This window comes from Eulemur rufifrons, chromosome 2 (assembly GCF_041146395.1).
Source record: "Eulemur rufifrons isolate Redbay chromosome 2, OSU_ERuf_1, whole genome shotgun sequence".
In the NCBI taxonomy this organism is placed as follows: Eukaryota; Metazoa; Chordata; class Mammalia; order Primates; family Lemuridae; genus Eulemur; species Eulemur rufifrons.
In genome coordinates, this window is record NC_090984.1 from 24,402,292 (window position 1) to 24,422,170 (window position 19,879).

The 19,879-nt window shown below is 35.6% G+C and overlaps 1 protein-coding gene across 1 annotated transcript in view; it reads left to right on the top strand.

Moving 5' to 3' along the window:
- Positions 1-2,399: 2,399 nt before the first annotated feature.
- Positions 2,400-19,879, top strand: part of MYO9A (myosin IXA) — a 193,691-nt gene continuing 176,211 nt past the window's right edge. Inside the window, exons 1-3 of the mRNA XM_069458108.1 lie at positions 2,400-3,239; positions 13,422-13,516; positions 17,001-17,063. Of these exons, the coding sequence (XP_069314209.1) occupies positions 2,400-3,239; positions 13,422-13,516; positions 17,001-17,063 (998 nt within the window). The remainder of the gene's footprint in view (positions 3,240-13,421; positions 13,517-17,000; positions 17,064-19,879) is intronic.

Sequence of the window (19,879 nt, forward strand, 5' to 3'; positions counted from 1 at the left end):
TGTTTTCTTTTAGTGATTTTCATAGTTTCAGGTCTTAGATTTAAGTATTTAATCCTTTTTTTTTTTTTGAGACAGTCTCACTCTGTTGCCCTTGGTAGAGTCCAGTGGTGTCATTGTAGCTCACTGCAACCTCAAACCCCTGGGCTCAAGCAATCCTTCTGCCTCAGCCTCCCGAGTAGCTAGGACTACAGGTGTGTGCCATGATGCCTGGCTAATTTTTTCTGTTTTTAGTAGAGAGGGGCCTCACTCTTGCTCAGGCTGGTCTTGAACTCCTGAGCTCACACAGTCCTCCTGCCTTGCCTCCCAGAGTGCTAGGATTATAGGTGTGACCCATCATGCCCAGCCTTTAATCTATTTTGAGTTGATTTTTGTATATGGAGAGAAATGCAAATCAAAAGTATGAGATATCGTCTCATCCCAGATCAAATGGCTTTTTTCCAAAAGGCAGGCAGTAACAAATGCCAGAATGAGGAAAAAGGGGAACTCTTGTATGCTCTTGGTGGGAATGTAAATTAGTATAGTCACTATGGAGAATAGTATGGAGGTTCTGCAAAAAACTAGAACTACCATGTGATGCCATTCCATTGCTGGGTATATATCCAAAAGAAAGGAAATCAATATATTGAAGTGATATCTGCACTCCCGTGTTTATTGCAGCACTATTAACAATAGCCAAGATGTGGAAACCACCTAAGTGTCTATCAGTGGATGAATGGATAAAGAAAATGTGACACATATACACAATGGAATACCATTTGGCCATAAAAAAGAATCAAATCATGTCATTGCAGCAACATGGATAGAACTGGAAGTCTTTATCTTAAGTGAAATAAACCAAACACAAAAAGACAAATATTGCATATTCTCACTTACATGTAGGAGCTGAAAAATTAAAAAATTGAACTCATGGAGATAGAGAGTAGATTGATGGTAACCAGAGACTAGGAACGGTAGTGGGGAAGGGGAATAGAGTGGTGATGGCTACTGGGTGCAAAAATACAGTTAGATAGAATGAATAGGATCTAGTATTTGGTAGCACAATAACTGTAGTTAACAGTAATTTATTATATATTTTAAAATAACTAAAAGAGTGAAATTGGAATGTTCAGTTATCCTGATTTGATCATCACACATTGTGTGTATAAAAACATCACATGTACCCCATAATTATATACAACTATTATATACCCATAATAATTAAAAATAAAAAATTAAAAGGAATAAAAAGAAGGTAGAATAGTAGCATTGAAGGACAAAGGGAGGTTGAATAAAATTTGTTGTAATGGTGCCTAGGTGTATAATTTTGTCAAATTTTGCTCAGCACGTCAGGAGCAAGATCTTTTTGTTGCTCTTGTCAAACCCTCGTCTTCTCCCCACTTTGCAGGAGGAAGAGAGTCAGAGAGACTCCTTGAATATGTCTTATTTCTATAGCAGATATCTCATCATTTTCTTGGTTTTAACTTTATTTGGTTTAATTTGTTTATCTCATCTTCTGTTTTCAGTGAATTTTATAAAACTTTTGCTGCATTGCTGACATTCTTTTTTTTTTTTTTTTGAGACAGAGTTTCACTCTGTTGCTAAGGCTAGAGTGCTATGGCTCAGCCTAGCTCACAGCAACCTCAAAATCCTGGGCTCAAGCGATCCTCCTGCCTCACCCTCCCTAGTAGCTGGGACTAGAGGCATGTGCCACCATGCCCGGCTAATTTTTTCTATATATATTTTTAGTTGTCCATATAATTTGTTTCTATTTTTAGTAGAGATGGGGTCTTGCTCTTGCTCAGGCTGGTCTCGAACTCCTGACCTTGAGCGATCCTCCCGCCTTGGCCTCCCAGAGTGCTAGGATTACAGGCGTGAATCACCGCGCCTGGCCTGACATTCTTTCTTGTTTTTATATTATCCTTAAAGAGATTTTGGGTGCAAGGTGATTAGATTTGTGTTATTATTCTTATCTTAATTCAGTCTTTAGTGAGGCTTGTTGAGTATAAAGAAAGAACTTGGTTTTAATCCCAAGTACTTTAGGAACATTTGAGGTAGCAGGTGAAAAAATAACTCTTCTCTGTATTCTTTGGATTTTGCATTGTTAATATAATAAAACATTAAAATACATATTTTTGATATGTTGGTATTTTAGAACGTGCTCAGATTTGAACAGTGAACCTTAATATTATATGGTCTCAATGAGTCTGTTTTCAAGATTGTTTCTGTACTAAGAGTTAGGATTTTGTGTTCTAAAAGATGCAATCAATATGTTTAAGTCTTTTGTTTCTTGAGCATCAGAAAGCAATGTGTAATATTACTTCTAAATGTTTCACAACTTTTATGTTACAGTTCTTTTGCCAAAAAAATGGTTTGCACTATCTTGAACATGTACTATCCATGCTGATGGGACAGGATCCAATATGAATATAAGTGATGGAGGAAGACGACGCTTTGAGGATAATGAACATACATTACGTATATATCCTGGGACAATTTCAGAAGGAACAATCTACTGTCCAATTCCTGCCAGGAAAAACTCCACAGCTGCTGAGGTGATTGACTCTCTTATAAACAGACTTCATCTTGACAAAACAAAATGTTATGTTCTAGCAGAGGTAAAGGAATTTGGTGGAGAAGAATGGATACTCAATCCGACAGACTGTCCAGTTCAGCGAATGATGTTGTGGCCCCGAATGGCTCTGGAAAATCGCTTGAGTGGAGAGGACTACCGCTTTCTTCTGAGAGAAAAAAACCTTGATGGATCCATCCATTATGGTAGCCTTCAGTCATGGCTACGGGTAACGGAAGAACGTCGCAGGATGATGGAACGGGGTTTTCTTCCACAGCCACAACAGAAAGACTTTGATGATTTATGTAGCTTACCTGATTTGAATGAGAAAACCCTCTTAGAAAACCTACGAAATCGCTTTAAGCATGAAAAAATTTATACCTATGTTGGCAGTATTCTAATAGTTATTAACCCATTCAAGTTTCTTCCTATTTATAACCCCAAATATGTCAAAATGTATGATAACCACCAATTGGGAAAACTTGAGCCCCACATTTATGCTGTGGCTGATGTAGCTTATCATGCCATGCTTCAGCGTAAAAAGAATCAGTGCATCGTGATTTCAGGAGAGAGTGGTTCTGGGAAAACTCAAAGCACAAACTTTCTTATTCACCACCTTACCGCTCTCAGTCAGAAAGGATTTGCCAGTGGAGTAGAACAGATTATTCTTGGAGCTGGACCAGTACTTGAGGTAAGTGTATGGAAATACTTTTCTTATTCTTTTTTCTGAGACAGGTCTCGCTATGTTGCCCAGGCTGGTCTCTAATTCCTGGGCTCCAGTGATCCTCCCTCCTTAGCCCCCAGGTGCCTGCCACCTTGCCTATCACTTTTCTTATTCTTTTTTTTTGAGACAGAATCTTGCTCTGTCGCCTCAGCTAGAGTGCAGTGGTGTCATCATAGCTCACTGTGGCCTCCAGCAACTGAACTCAAGCGATTCTCTTGCCTCAGCCTCCCAAGTAGCTGGGACTACAGGCTTGCACCACCATGCCCAGCTAATTTTTCTATTTTTTGTAGAGATGGGGTTTTGCTCTTGCTCAGGCTGGTCTCAAACTCTTTAGCTCAAGCAATCCTCCCACTTTAGCCTCCCAGAGTGCTAGAATTACAGGCGTGAGCCACTATGCCCAGCTTCTTAAACATATTTAAAAAAAATTCTTGGTAGATGCGAGAAGATAAGATAAAACTAAATAGAAGTGTAGGCATTATTTTTGGTTACCAGGGGGAACTGGAAGATGGAAAAGCAAAAAAGGCACATGGAAGATAGAAGGGTGTGACAGTGGTAATTTTTTTTTTAAAGAGTGTCTTTGGGGTCATTAATGATGCAAAGAAAAAGATTACTAGAGTCATATATATCCCTCTACAAAGGGAGAAAGCAGGGGCAGGAGTCTTGTGTGTAATTGGGTTGTGGAAGTAGGTGGTTGGCGAAAATATTCTTTCCATTCTGTTTGTATCTCTGTACCTTAAAATCTGTGCCTGGCATTGAAACTCTTAAGGGTTCGTTTGTAAAAATGTGGAGTATACGGGAAAAACATGTTTAGTTCTGGAATATTTTATAAGTAAACTATCAAATGTTGAAAGAAACACAGAAAGACTAATACTACATGATCTCATTTGTATGTAGAGTCTGAAAAAATTGAATACATAGAAACAGAAAGTACCGAAGGCAGTGAGTTATCTCACCTGATTGTTCACAGTCAGTTACAGATTGAACTCCTCATTCTACTACTTTCCCCCTTCTCACTACTACACTTGACTAGTCTTAAAAGAAAAAAAAAGGGTAAAATGGTGGTAACCAAAGGTTGGAGGGTGGTGGGATTAGAGAGATATTGGTCAAAGGATGTAAATTTTTAGTTATACAGGAGGAATAATTTCAAGAGATCTGTTGTACTTCATGATGACTATAGTTAATAACATATACCTGAAAATTTCTAAGAGAGTCAATTTTAAGTGTTCTCATAAAAAAAAAAAAACGATAGGTATATGAGGTAATGCATGTGTTAAATAGCATGATTTAGCCATTCCATAGTGTATACATAATATGAAAGCATCATGTTTTAGACTATAAATAATGCAATTTTTACTTGTCAATTAAAAAAAGAAAGAGAATACACTTTTATTAAGTCTGGGAAAGGAAAAGGTAATTTACTCAGTTTTGTTTTTCTTAAGAGATTTTGTGAGGTATAATTGAGATACACTAAACTGCACATTATTTAAAGTGTACAGTGTGATAAATTTTTGACAAATGTATGCAGGCGGTCCCTGGGTTATGGATGAGATAGGTTCCTGAGAATGTTTTTAGGTTGGATTTGTATGTAACTTGGATGCCTGATGAACAGTGCATGTATGGTAGTGATAATAATAACCACAACAATACTGACCTTTTGCATGTGTGTATCCATCTGTTGAAAAGACTGTTTTATCCCCATTAAATTTTCTTGTCACCCTTGTCGAAAATGTTTACTGTAAATGTAAGGGTTTATTTCTGAATCTGAGTTCTAATCTATTATTATTTATATTTATCTGTATGCCAATACCACATGGTCTTGATTGTAGCCTCATGGTAAGTTTTGAAATCAAGAAGTGTAAACAGGCCAGGTGGTGGCTCATGCCTGTAATCCTAGCACTCTGGGAGGCCAAGGTGGGAGGATTGCTTGAGTTCAGGAGTTCAAGATCAGCCTGAGCAATAGTGAGACCTCGTCTCTACTAAAAATAGAAAAAATTAGCCGAACCAGGTTATTTTAAAAATAAGAAGGCTATTTTAAAAATTAGCTTCCCTGTATTGGGAGGCTGAGGCAGGAGGATTGCTTGAGCCCAGGAGTTTGAGGTTGCTGTGAGCTAGCTTGACACCACAGCACTCCAGCTTGGGCAACAGAGGAAGACCCTGTCTCAAAAAAAAAAAAAAACCAAAACAAAACAAAACGTGAATTTTCCAAATTTCTTCCCTCAGGATTGTTTTGGGTGTTTTCGGTCCCCAGTTATTTTGGTAAGCTTCCATATTTATTTTAGGATTAGCTTGTTAATTTCTTCAAAAGTATTTTAAGGTTTGATAGAGATTGTATTGAACTTATGGATTTTAACAATATTGTCTTCTAACCCACGAACACAAGCTGTCTTTTCAAGTTTTTTTGAAACAATATTTTAAAATTTTCAGTATACACATCTTAACACATCTTGTGTTAAGTTATTCCTATGTATTTTACTATTTTTGATTCTACTGTGTATTGAATTATTTTCCTTAGTTTAATTTTCTGATTATTGCCAGTAGATAGATAATTTTTATGTATTGCTATTGCATCCTTCAACTTGCTGAGTTTCTTTGTTTTTAATAGTTTTTAATGTATTTCTTAGCATTTTCTATTCTATATACAAGACCATATCTTCTGTGATTGAAATAGTTTTACTTCTTCCTTTCATCTGGATTCCCTTTTTTTTTCCTTTTTATTTCCTAATTGCCCTGGCTAGAAACTCAAGTACAGTGTTGAATAGAAATGGCAAGAGCACCCATCCATGTCTTCCTTCTGATTATAGAGAGACAGCTTTTTGTCTTTCACTATTAAGTATGTTGTTAGCCTGTACTTTTTTTTTTTTTTTTTTTGAGACAGAGTCTCATTCTGTTGCCTGGGCTAGAGTGCTGTGGCATCATCCTAGCTCATAGCAACCTCAAACTCTTGGGCTCAAGCAATCCTTCTGCCTCAGCCTCCCTAGTAGCTGGGACTACAGGCATGTGCCACCATGCCCGGCTAATTTTTTCTATATATACTTTTAGTTGTCCAGATAATGTCTATTTTTAGTAGAGACAGGGTCTCGCTCTTGCACAGGCTGGTCTCGAACTCCTGACCTTGAGTGATCCTCCCGCCTTGGCCTCCCAGAGTGCTAGGATTACAGGCGTGAGCCACTGAGCCTGGCCAAGCCTGTGCTTTTAATAGATGTCCTTGATCAGGTTAAGTTCCCTACTCTTCAAGTTTATTGAGTATTTTTTTTTTATCATAAAAGGGTTTTGCTTTTGTCATATGCCTTTTCTGCATCTATTGAGATGACTATGTGGTTTTTGTCCTTTAGTCTTTCAATATTTGTGCTACATTTATTTTTTTCATTCCTCAATTTAGTAATTTGACTCTTTTCTCTCTCTGTCTCTCTCTTTTTTGGTCTGTGTACCTAAAGTTTTGCCAATTTGTTGATATTTTTGAAGAACCAATGTTTGGGTTTTTAATTTTCTTTATTGTTTGTCTATTTTATTTATTTCCCCGTCTCATTATTATTATTGCTTTCCTTCTGATTGCTTTCACATTTGTTTGCTTTTTCTTTTCTGTTTTCTTAAGGTGGCAGGTTAGTTTATTGATTTGAAATCTTTAAAATACTTAAAAATTGGCTCACGCCTGTAATCCTAGCACTCTTGGAGGCCGAGGTGGGAGGATCAATTGAACTTAGGAGTTTGAGACTAGCCTGAGCTAGAGCAAGACTCCGTCTCTACTAAAAATAGAAAGAAATTAGCTGGACAACTAAAAATATATAAAAAATTAGCCAGGCATGGTGGTGCATGCCTGTAGTCCCAGTTACTCAGGAGGCTGAGGCAGAAGGATTGCTTGAGCCCAGGAGTTTGAGGTTGCTGTGAGCTAGGCTGATGCCACGGCACTCTAGCCTGGGCAATAGAGTGAGACTCTGTCTCAAAAAAAAAAAAAAAAAACACTTAAAAATTGATACATGATAATTTTACATATTTGGGGGAGATACATGTAACATTTTGGCACATGCATACAATGTGTAATGATCAAATCAGGGTATTTAGGATATCCATCACCTCAAACATTTATCATTTCTTTGCATTGGGAACATTTCAACTCTTCTACATATTTTAACATATATAATGAATTATTGTTAGCTATAGTCACCTTACTATGCTGTCTAACACTAGAACTTATTTCTTCTGTCTAACTGTATGTTTGTACCCATTAATCAACCTCTCTTCACTCCCCACCCCAGCCTCTGATAACCATCACTCTATTCTCTAACTTTGTGAGATCAACTTTTTTGGCTCCCACATATGAGTGAGAACATGTGGTATTTGTCTTTCTGTGCCTGATTTATTTTACTTAACATAATTATCTCCAGTTCTATCCATGTTGCTGCAAATGACAGTATTTTATTCCTTTTTTATGGCCAAGCAGTATTCCATTTTGTAGATATACCACATTTTCTTTATCCATTCATCTGTTGATGGACACCTAGTTTGATTCCATCGTTTGGCGGTTATGAATAGTGCTGCAGTAAACATGAGGGTGCCTATTATCCCTTTGAAATACTGATTTCTTTTCCTTTGGATAAATACTCAGTAGTGGGTTGCTGGGTCATGTGGTAGTCCTATTTTAGAACTGTGCCCTTCTGCCAACAGTGTATATGAGTTCACTTTTCTCTATATCCTTGCTAATATTTGTTATTTTTTGTCTTTTTAGTAATAGCCATTCTAACTGGAGTAGAATGATAATTCATTGTGGTTTTGGATTGCATTCCCTGATGATTAGAGATGTTGAGCATTTTTTCATTATTGACCATTTGTATGTCGTCTTTTGAGAAATGTCTATTCAGATCCTTTGCCTACTTATTATGGGATCATTTCTTTTTTTGCTGTTGAGTTTCTTGTATATTTCTTCTTTTTTAATATAGACTTTTACAACTATAAAGTTACCCCTAAGCACTGCTTTATCTGTGTGCCATAAATTTTGGGGTGTTGTGTTTTTGCTTCCATTCATCTTAAACTATTTTCTAATTTTCCTTGTGATATCCTCTTTGACCCATTACTGATTCTTTTACGTATGACTTCACGTGAGCCCGTATAATGAATTTTTCTTTTTAGTTAATATACTTTTAAACACTTGAATTTTTATAACTTTTGTAATTTCTACCATTTTATTGATATTCTCTATTTTTAAGGCATCTGTGTCATAATTTAGTTGTTTGAAATATTTAAAATAGCTGATATAAGGTCTTCGCTTAGTAAATCCAACATCTGGGCCTTGTCAGGGACAATTTCTATGTATTGTTTTTTTTTAATTTTCCTGTGCTCATAATTTATTACTTCGCATATCTCTTAATATTTTGATGAAAACTAGATATTTGTAATAATAATAATGTGACACCTCTGGAAATGAAATTTTCTCAGAGTTTGTGATTATTGTTTTTGCTATTGCTGTTTGGTTGTTTCATGATTTCTCTGAACTAATTCTGTAAAATCTGTATTCTTTTTATCCATGAGGCTATGATATTGAATGAGGCCATTAAAAACTTCACTCAGTTATCTTAGTGGTCAGGTATGATTGAATATGGAGTTTTTTAAATGCCTTGAAGCATTACCCCTCCCCGTCTTTCCTCTGAGGTTCTGTGTGCTTGTTGGGAGGCCCCTTCAGCACTCAGGAAGGCAGTTTTCATTTCTGCCTTATCTTTTATTTCCTGCTTACATAGAGCTACAAGTTCAAACATAAGTCTCTGATCTTTGCTTGCATGCACATGGTCTTTGACATGCCCAGGAATATTTCAGATCTTTTCAAAGCCTCCTTCATACATGTTGCTCACCAGTTTTTCCTTTTAAGTTTTCTCCTTGGCTTGTATTTTTGTTTTTTGTTTTTTAGCCTCACCATGTTATTGCCACGGTTGCAGTGTTTTAAGCAATTGCCTCTGATTGTTTTTCACAAACATACATGGTTGGCAGGTGTGTGTGTGTGTGTGTGTGTGTGTGTGGTGTGTGTAGAGGCTCAGTGAGTGATTTCTGAGTTAGTTTAAATTAAGACTACCCTTTGAGTGAATTTTCCAGGGAAATGCCAGACAAGTCAAATAGCACTGATTCTCTGGGGGAACAGGGTTTTGGAATAGCTCTAACCCTGTTTTGATCTTTCCAATGGCTCCTGGGATGCTTTTACAAAACACCATCACTATAGGACATTGATTTTCTCATCAGTGTGGAGCTAGAGAGTGGGGCTAGCTAAATACCTGTTTTTCTTCGGTCTGACACTCTCCCAACTGAGCTATTTCAGCTTAAAATACCTGTTTTTCTTACCAAGACTCAGCGGTTTTCCTTGATTAAATGCCCTCCTACCAAGGATTGTTGCAAGTCTTTGGTTAATTTCCAGAGTTCTTAAAAAGTTGACTTTGACATTTTTTGTTAGCATTCTTGTTTTTTCAGGGAGAGGATTTTTGGAGGTTCTTACTCTGCCATTTTTGCTAACCTTACTCTCAATGATCAAGAGATTTAATTAATAAAAAATATTTTGTGTGTTTACTCATGTGTTAGCCATTTCTGCTGTTCTTCATTCTTTATGTAAGTCCATATTTCAATATATCATTTTTCCATCTGCATGAAGGACTTCCTTTAATGTTTCTTTTAGTGCAGGTTGGATTGTGATGAATATTTTCAGATTTGTATGTCTGAAATTGTCTTTTTTTGCCTTCATTTTTTAAAGAATTAATATTTTTCAGGAGTTTTAAAAGTTTTTTTTTTTAAGAAATAATCTTACAGTAAAATTCTGCGAATTTTAAAATGTATTAATTTGTATAACCAACTATGTGCGATCTGGATACAGAATAGTTTCACTACTCCATAAAACTCCCTCACACTTCTTATATTCATGCCCTGTGCTCTGCCATACTCCATAACTCATGGCAGCTACTTGTCTGCTCTCTGTTGCTGCTGATTTTTATCTTTGAGAGTGACATAGAATCATATAATATGTAAAATTTTGAAACTGACTTCTCTTATTCAACGTTATGTCTTTTAAATTCACCCAAATTGTTAAATATGGTAATTGGTTGTTTGTTTTTACTGCTGAGTAGTATTTTATTGTATGGATGTACCACAGTTTGTGAAAGCCTTCATATTTATTTTTATTTATTTATTTATTTATTTATTTTTTGGAGACAGAGTCTGGCTCTTTTGCCCTGGCTATAGTGCCGTGGCGTCAGCCTAGCTCACAGCAACCTCAAACTCCTGGGCTTAAACAATCCTCCTGCCTCAGCCTCCCTGGTAGCTGGGACTACAGGCATGTGCCACCATGCCCAACTAATTTTTTCTATATATTTTCAGTTGTCCAGAGAGTTTCTTTCTATTTTTAGTAGAGATGGAGTCTCACTCTTGTTCAGGCTGGTCTCGAACTCCTGAACTCGAGTGATCCACCCGCTTCAGCCTCCCAGAGTGCTAGCCACTACCCCTGGCTGCCTTCATTTGTTGATGGACATTTTGGTTATTTCCAAGCTTTGGCTGTCACAAGTAAAGTTAATAATAACATTTGTGCCTAGATGTTTGTGTATACATAAATTTGCATTTCTCTAGAGTAAACACTTCAGGAGTAGGACTGCTGGGTCATATGGTAAGAATATTGTTAATTTTTTGTGATACTGTCAGATTGTCTTCCAGAGTTGCTGTACCGTTTTGCATTCCAGTTCTTCTGTAACCTCAGCAGCACTTGGCATTGTTAATTTTTCTTTAAGCCGTTCTAATAGGTGTTTAGTGGTATCTCATTGTGATCTTAACTGAATTTTTATAGTAGCCGATGATGTTGAACATACTTTCTCATGCTTATTTGCCATCCATATAACCTCTTTGGTGAAGGGTCTGTTGCAAGGCCATCTCTCATAATGGCCCCAGGTGATTTTTCATAATGATAGAGTTTTATTCCAATCAAAGGTTAAGTAGAAGGAAAGCCTCTGATTGGCTATTGACATTGTAGCATTGGGTAGGATCAAAAGTGGCAAATACGAGAGTAGAAGTAGTACATTGTATATCCATATTTTACATCTCCAAGCCTTCCTTTTTAAAAAAAATTTTTTTTTGTCAAAATATAAAGCATTTGGCATTTAAATGAATATTTCTTTGATGAAATCAACATCTTGCATTTTATGAACTGTGCTATGTGATTTTTCTAATTTCCTTGGAAGAAACTTGCTATGATGGAAAGGGAAAGGGCAGAATGGAGAACCTATTCTGAGCATTCAGAACTCACGGATGTCAAGCTTTTTTGTATATATAGCTCATAGACGGTTTGGTGGTGGTTGAGAGCCTGGGCTTTTCTGATCCCTTACTTAGGTACAGTGGAATCTAAACATTCATAAGGGATATTTCTAGAGATTTTCATGAATTTGTATGTTTGTTACTATCACTATAGAATAATTTAATACTCAATAAAATGTAATTTCACAGAAATTTAACTACATCCATAACAAGAGCAGTGGGTGTCAAACTTCAGCTTGCATCTGAACCATATGAGAGGGTTATCAAAACAGATTGCTGGACCTTATCCTCAAAATTTCTCATTCAGTAATTTTGTAAAAGATCTAAGAATTTGTATTTCTTACAGATTTTCAGGTGATGCTAATGCTTCTGGTCCTAGGACTACACTTTGAGAACTACTGGAGTAGAGATGTAGTTTTTGGGACATCAACTTAGTTTACCTCTTCAGCCTGTCTTGTATGTTTGTGTGTCCTTATATGTGCACTTTGCACAGTTACAGTTTAGCACAAATAGCTTTGCATTTAGAAAGTGTTCTGTAAATGACTGGTTTAGGTTTTTGGAGTTAGAGAGCATGCCATTCCCATGAGATCATTATAGTAGGAGAAAAAAGCAAAAGCTCTGCAGTGAATCATCCCTAACTGTGTCAATTCTAGTTTTGTTTCTTCAAATATGTGAATGGGTTAGGCTTGGCTAGTAGCTTTGGTTTTTTAAAGTTTAAATTTTAATAAATTTATAGCACTGTATTGATATATAACTTACAATAAAATGTACACATTTAAAATGTGTAGTGCAGTGAGTTTTCATAAATGTATATACCCATGTTAACCACCATCATACAATCAAGCTATAGAATAGCTTCGTCACTCCTTGTCCCTCTATGTAGACATTTCCCAATCCCACCCCAATTCCCAGACAACCTCTGGTCTGCTAATTTCTTGTGCTTAGTGTGTTTGATATTCATCAATGCTGATGTTTTTTATCATTAGGTCATTTTTATTGCCAGGCAGTATTCCATTGCAAGGTATATACTTTGGGTAGCAATTTAGGAAGCTTATGGTTCATATTCTTTTGTAATCAGTACTATAGCTTTGTTTTATTAATAAATAGGCATAATAAAGTATAGTATATTATGTAGTAGAACTTCAGTTCATTTATACTGTTCTAAAATTATTATTATTTTGATGTAATTTTTCTTTTCCTAGCCCCTTGTTTCAGTTTAGCAGGATTTTTAAAAAATATAAATATATTAAGAAAATTTTTTGGCTCTGGAATGTGAAAGAGAAATCTGAGTTTTAATGAGCATGAAGTTTTTAAAATTAAGATTTATTTGACTAATGGCTGGATGCATGGCTCAGGCTTGTAATGCCAGCACTTTGGGAGGCTGAGGTGGGAGAATCGCCTGAGGCCAGGAGTTCAAGACTAGCCTGGGCAACAGACTGAAACCCTATCTCTACAAAGAATTTAAAAAATTAACTGGATATGGTGGTGCCCACCTCTAGTCCTTGCTACTGGGGAGGCCGAGACAGGAGGATTGCTTGAGCCCAGGAGTTCAAGGCTGCAGTGAGTTATAATCATTCCATTGCACTCCAGCATGGGCTACAGAGCAAGACCCTGTCTCCAAAATAAAAATATTAAAAAAAAAAAAAAAAACTTTAAAAAATTTATTTTACTGAATAGCATAAAATAAAATCTACTTGGTTTTCTTTCAGTTGTTAATTGCTTTCTTTTATTTTACCTGAACTCTGAGTCTGAACATATGAGTGAATTGCCTTTCTACTGTCTCTGTAGAATTTTGTCTCTTTGAGCTGACCTAAGCAGCATTTTCCAGAAAAAAAAAAAAAAAATTGTAATGAAACTAATAAGAATTGTTTATTTTGACAGGCCTTTGGAAATGCGAAGACAGCTCATAATAACAATTCAAGTCGTTTTGGCAAGTTTATTCAAGTAAATTACCAGGAAACAGGCACTGTACTTGGGTAAGTATGCTACATAGCTGTAGTAGGCTTGAGAGAATATTTTTACTTTTGTCATTACTCCTTTACAAACTATGTATTGTTCATTTGCAGACATTGGTGTCTGTATTAAAATTTTTTTCTGTCAACCATTTTTTTTTTTTCTTTTGGAAAAGTTGAAACCTCAGAATTATAAGACTCATATACTCTTAACCTAGATTTATTAAGAGTCTGATATACTTGAGGAGATGTGTTCAGTGGCTGCAGAGCATGGGCATAGTGGTCAGTTGGTGTCAAATTGTGGCTGAAGCTCTAATGTTTGTAATTATCCTCTTGACACTGGGAAGCAGATTTTTAAAAATTTTATTTATTATAAAATATGTCAAATATATATAAAAGTAAAGATAAATAGTACAGGGAACTCCAACTCAGATTCAACAATGATCAAATTTTGCCTTATTTACTTCATCTGTCCCCCCACCCCTTCTCCTTTTTTATTTTATTTATTTATTTTTTTGAGACAATTTGCTCTGTTGCCCAGGCTACAGTGTTATGGCATCAGCCTAGCTCACAGCAACCTCAAACTCCTGGGCTCAAGCGATCCTCCTGCCTCCGCCTCCCGAGTAGCTGGGACTACAGGCATGCACCACCATGCCGGGCTAATTTTTTCTATTTTTAGTAGGAATGGGGTCTCACTGTTGTTCAGTCTGGTCTTGAACTCCTGAACTCAAGTGATCCTACCACCTTGGCCTTTCAGAGTGCTAGGATTATAGACATGAGCCACCATGCCCAGCCTCCCCCTCAGTTTTTAATGCCAGTGTGCTTAAAAAAAAAAAATCCCAGTGGGACACGGTGGTGGGTGCCTGTAGTTTTTCAGCTACTTGGGAGGCTGAGGTGGGAAGATCACTTGAGCCCAGGCGTTCTGATTCCAGGAGTTTGAATCCAGCATGGGCCCCATAGCAAGATCTTGTCTCTATTTAAAAAAAAAAAATTCAGAGGGACATAATTAGCAGTTCACCCCTACTTGAATTGATACCCCTACTTGAATTCACTTGAGGCCCACACTTCGGTAAAAGTAGAGGAATAACATGATTAGATCTTATTTTATATGTAGATAACTCTTGTAGCAGTGTAACTCATTGATTGGAAGAGAGAAAAGAGAGATGTCCAGAAAGTAGTGTGTTAGTATATGTTAGTCCCCTGCTATCTGTGGTTTTGCTTGCCAGGGTTTTAGTTAACCAAAAATACAAAAGTGCGGTAGAATAAGAAATTTTGAGAGAGAGAGAAAGAGAGAGAAAGACCACATTCACATAACTTTTATTACTGTATGTTGTTATAATTGTTCTATTTTATTAGTTGTGTTAATCTCTTACTGTACCTAACTTATAAATTAAAGTTTATCATAGGTGTGTGTGTATAGGAAAAAATATAATATATATTTGGGGTTCAGTACTATCTGTGGTTTCAGGTGTCTTGGGAATGTACCCTCCATGGGCAACTGGCAGAGGGACTAATGTAGTTGAAAGAAAAAACCTTGGTAAAGTTTAAAATAGACCTGGGTTAAAATCATAGTTATGCTGTTTATTAGCTGTTTGATCTTAATATCTTTGAGCATCAGTTTCAATACTTGTAAAATAGGGGCAGTAATATTTGCCATACAGGTGTTGTGAGGATTTAATATTTTAGTTCATGTTAGTTTCCTTTCTCCCATTTTAGACAGATAGGAGCCTGTTGCAGTAGTTTAGACTAGAGATGGTAATGGTAATTCAGAAGAAGTATTAATAAATTTTAATTTCTGGTGGTAATTGTGGCAGTGGATTTGCAAAGGCATGTTTGAGCTTCATTTTAATGAAGGCATGAAATTTACTGGACAGAGACTGGGGAATAGACTAGGGAAATAGAAATGGAAAGAAGACCATGAGTAATGCTGTCAGGAGTGAATGGCATACTTGAGGGAATAGCCTGTATTTGGGAGCAACTGAGTATAGAGCCAAGTGATGGGAGGGAACTGGGGGAAATATAGATCAAGTCTGATTTTGACCCCAGAGAGGTTTGTGCTAAGTAATTTGTATTCAGTAGTATAAAGCTTTTAAATTTCAGGTTTTAGAATCCCTTTTCCACTAATATCTTAACAGATTGTTTCTGTTTGGGTAAGAGGTATTGAAGACTTGAAGGGTACAGTCTGGATAAAGAGAGTAAAATATCAGAAATATAATTGATGTTTCAGTTCTTCATTACTTTCAGGATATAGTTCATTCTTCTGGCCCATGGTATATTAGCTCTTCTTGATCTAGTCCACCTGCCTATCTTATTCTCTAGCCATACTTAAGTACTATCATGAGCCACATAATGACGTTTTGGTCAATGACAGACTGCATATACTGTGGTGTTCCTATTAAGATTTTAGTCCTATGTTTTTTATGATACCTTTTCTATGTTTAGGTATGTTTAGATAAACAAATACCATTGTATTGTTATAGTTGCCTACAGTATTCAGTACAGTAATTGCTATACAGGTTTGTAGCCTAGGTGTTTAGTAGGCTATACCATTTAGGTTTGTGTAAGTGTACCGTGTGATATTTGCATGGCAAAGTTGCCTAATGGCACATTCCTCATCATATATCCCTGTTGTTAAGTGATGCATGATTGTCATTGTTTTCCCTGAAGTTGATATGTGTACCCTCTTTCATTTATCCCTTTACATAAAGGCAGTTCTCCTTGCCTTCGTCTGGTTAATCCTTCGGATTTTAGATTCATTTACCAAGCCACTTACTCACTAGATATATTTAATGACTGTTTATTATGTGCTGTGTTCTCGCCATCCATGGGAATTCTTCTTGACATCCTTTTTCCTTCTTGAATTGACTCTCAGGTGTCTCTCTTGGTGTACAGTTAATATCCTGGTCATTCCTCTGTGATAAACTCTATCAACTCAGTATAATATAGCTAGCTGCTAGTTTACCTATTTGCTCCACTAGTTTGTAAGCCCTTTGAGAACAGGTAATGTATCACTTATTTCCATATTCCTTGTGCTTAATATAGTGCCCAATAAATGAATGCATACAGAATAAACCAGTAAATAATAAATAAATAGATTTGAGGTTGTGGTAATAGCAAGAATATATAAGGAAAGTATATCTTTGAGCCTTACTTAGTAGTCTGGCCGAAGTATAATGTCTGGAAGAATGTATGGTGGTATATGAGCCTGGAAAGGATGTAGAGTCTGAATCTTGGAGGATCTTGCATACTATGTTTTGAACTTCTGACTTTATTTTGCTTTATTGAATGAAAAAAAAAAGACTCATGACCTTATGAATTTAACACGAATAACACTAACAGTATCCATAACACAATTATAATGCTAAATGTGCTGAAATGATCTGGATAGTATTCTTCATACTTTGGCACTGTCTCTCAATAAATATTTGTCTACTTTTATTAAACTTTTATTATTATATCATCAATAAACTTTTATTATTTATATCATCCAATTTTACTTTTCTTCTAGTGCCTACGTTGAAAAATATCTACTGGAGAAGTCCAGACTCGTTTATCAAGAGCATAATGAACGGTACATATTTTTATTTGTGTAATTAGATCAAATTAAGATTGTATCATGCAGATTGACTTTTAAGCTCTTTGTGTATTATGACCCTTAATTCAGTTTACTTCATGCATAGCTTTATGTATAATTGCTATTTATGTCCTGGGCAAAACACTGTGGTTTTTCAGAGGCTGCTAGGAGGAGATTTTTGATTTTAGGCAAATTATCAGAACAGGAAAACAGTTTCTCAGGTAGTATCTTACTGCTCTTTGTGAGCAATGTATCTTTGGATCTTTCTTCCACTTTAGTGTTCTGTCTCCAATTCAAGGAAAGTTTTCAGGAAAGCTCTTAATTCCATTATAATATTTGAAGTACATGGGTCTCTAGAGGTGATATATGTGATATCCTTCAGGTGAAGAAACCAAATATCATAGAGAGGTAAATAAATGATTTGCTTCATGCTATAGTGAGACAAAATAGTTAAGAGCCAGAGTTTGAAGTTAAACAGACCTGCATTCAAACCTTGGATATGTCTTGGGCATCTCACTTAACTTCTAGCAGAAGGTATTTACTCCCATTTTACAGATAGAAAACTATCGTAAAGTTATTTAGAGGATTAAATGAAATAACATTTATAAAATTGTTGGCATGGTACTTAGAATAAAAGCTCACTAATCAATAGCTAACATTACCATAATGAATTACTGTCAAGATTAGTACTAGAACTCAGGATTTTCTGTTAATTTTTTTGTGGCTAGCAGAAGTAAGAGGAAATCTGAATTAGAGGTGTTTTAACACAAAAGGAAGAGGGTTTCAGGAAGAAAATAGCTTCATGAACACTTGCGGGATGTATCAGATGCTGCTATTAGAAGGTTATCAGTAACTTTTTCTAACACAGTTTAATGGAGTGAAGGGGGGGTATAAGCCTGATTTCCTTGGTTTTGGAGAATGAATGGGTGTTGAAAATTTGGAATCTGGATCGATTACTAAATCAAACACTGTAGTTGTTACAGATCTGTTCAGACTTTCTGTTTGTTCTTTAGTCAGATTTGGTAGTTTGCATCCTTTTAGGTATTTGTCTATTTCCTCTAGGTAATGTAATTGTTGACAAAAAATTCTTTGTAGTATCCTTTATAATATATATTTTTTTTATTTCTGTAAGGTTGGTAGTAATGTTTCCCCTTCTTTCATTCCTGAATTTGAGTCTCTGTCTCTTTCTGTATCTGTCTATCTCATCAGTTTAGATAAAAGTTTGTTAATTTTGTGGATATTGTCAAAGAACCAATCTTTGGTTTCACTGATGTTCTCTATTGTTTTTCCTATTCCCTATTTCATTTATTTCTACTTTAACATTTATTGTTTCTTTTCTTTTGCTTGCTTTGGGTTTAGTTTGTTCTTTTTTTTCTAGTTTCTTAAGGTGGATGGTTGGTTAGGTTATAGGTTTGGAATCTCTCCTCTTCTTTTTTTTCCCCCGTCCTCTCCCCCCCTTTTTAAATATGGATTTACAGGTATAAAGTCCCTCAAAGCACTAGCTGTTTTCTGTGTTTTGGTGTATTGTGTTTTGTTTTTGTACATCTCAAAGTATTTTCTAATTTGCTTATTTTTTCTTCTTTAACCCATTGGTTATTTAGGAGTGTATTATTGAATTTCCATGTAGTTGTTAATTTTGGAAATTTCTGTTATTGATTCTTATTTCATTGCAAAGTGGTTGGAGTGGATGTATGATTTCACTCCCTTAAATTTATTGAGACTTGTTTTGTAGTCTGACGTGTGGTGTCTCCTGGAGAATGTTCCATGTGAACTTGAGAAAATATATATCCTTTTATTGTTGGATGGAGCATTCTATAGATAGGTGTTAGATCTACTTGGTATATTGTAATTTTCAAGTCCTCTTTTTCTCTGTTGATCTTTTGTCTCATTTTGTTCATTATTGAAAGTGCGGTATTGTAATCTCTCAGTATTATTGTTGAATTGTCTATTTCTTCCTTTAGTTCTATCAAGTTCTTTTTGTTCCATGTATTTTGGGGCTCTATTGTTACATATATTTAGAATTATCATATCTGCTTAATGGATTAGCTCTTTTGTCATTATAAAAATGGCCGCCTTTGTCTCTGGTAACAATTTTTGTCCTAAAGTCTGTTTTATCTGATATTAGTATAGACATTCCAGCTTTCTTTTGGTTACTGTTTGCATGATGGCTTTTTCCATTTTTTATTTTCAACCTATTTGTGTCTCTGAATCTAAAGCTTGTCTCTTATATACAGCATGTGGTTGGATCGTTTTTTTCTTAATCCATTCTGTCAGTTATCTGCCTTTGGATTAGTGAGTTTAATCACTTATAAAATTAATATGGTTACTGATAAGGTAGGATTTACAAATACTATTTTGCTATTTCTTTTCTGTATGTGTTATGATGTTTTAGTTCCTCTATTCTTCTATCATTGCCTTCTTTTATGTTAAATAAATGTTTTCTAGTGTACCATTTTCACTTCGTTGGCATTTCTTTTGTTATTTTTTAGTTATTTTCTTAGTGGTTACCCTGGAGATTACAGTTAATATCTTAATTTATTAACATGTAATTTGGGTTAATGACAGTTTAACTTTAATAGTATACAAAAGCTTTGCGCCTGTGTAACTCTGTTCCTTTGTGCTGTTATTGGCATGCAGATGACATCTTTACAATGGTATACCGATCAACACAGATTTATAATTACTGGTTTATGTGGTTTTTCAAATATAATAAGACAAAATATTACAAATAAAAAATAAACTTATATTATCTTTTATATTTACCTATGTAGTTACTTTTATCAGCGTTCTTTATTTCTTCATGTTAAACTGAA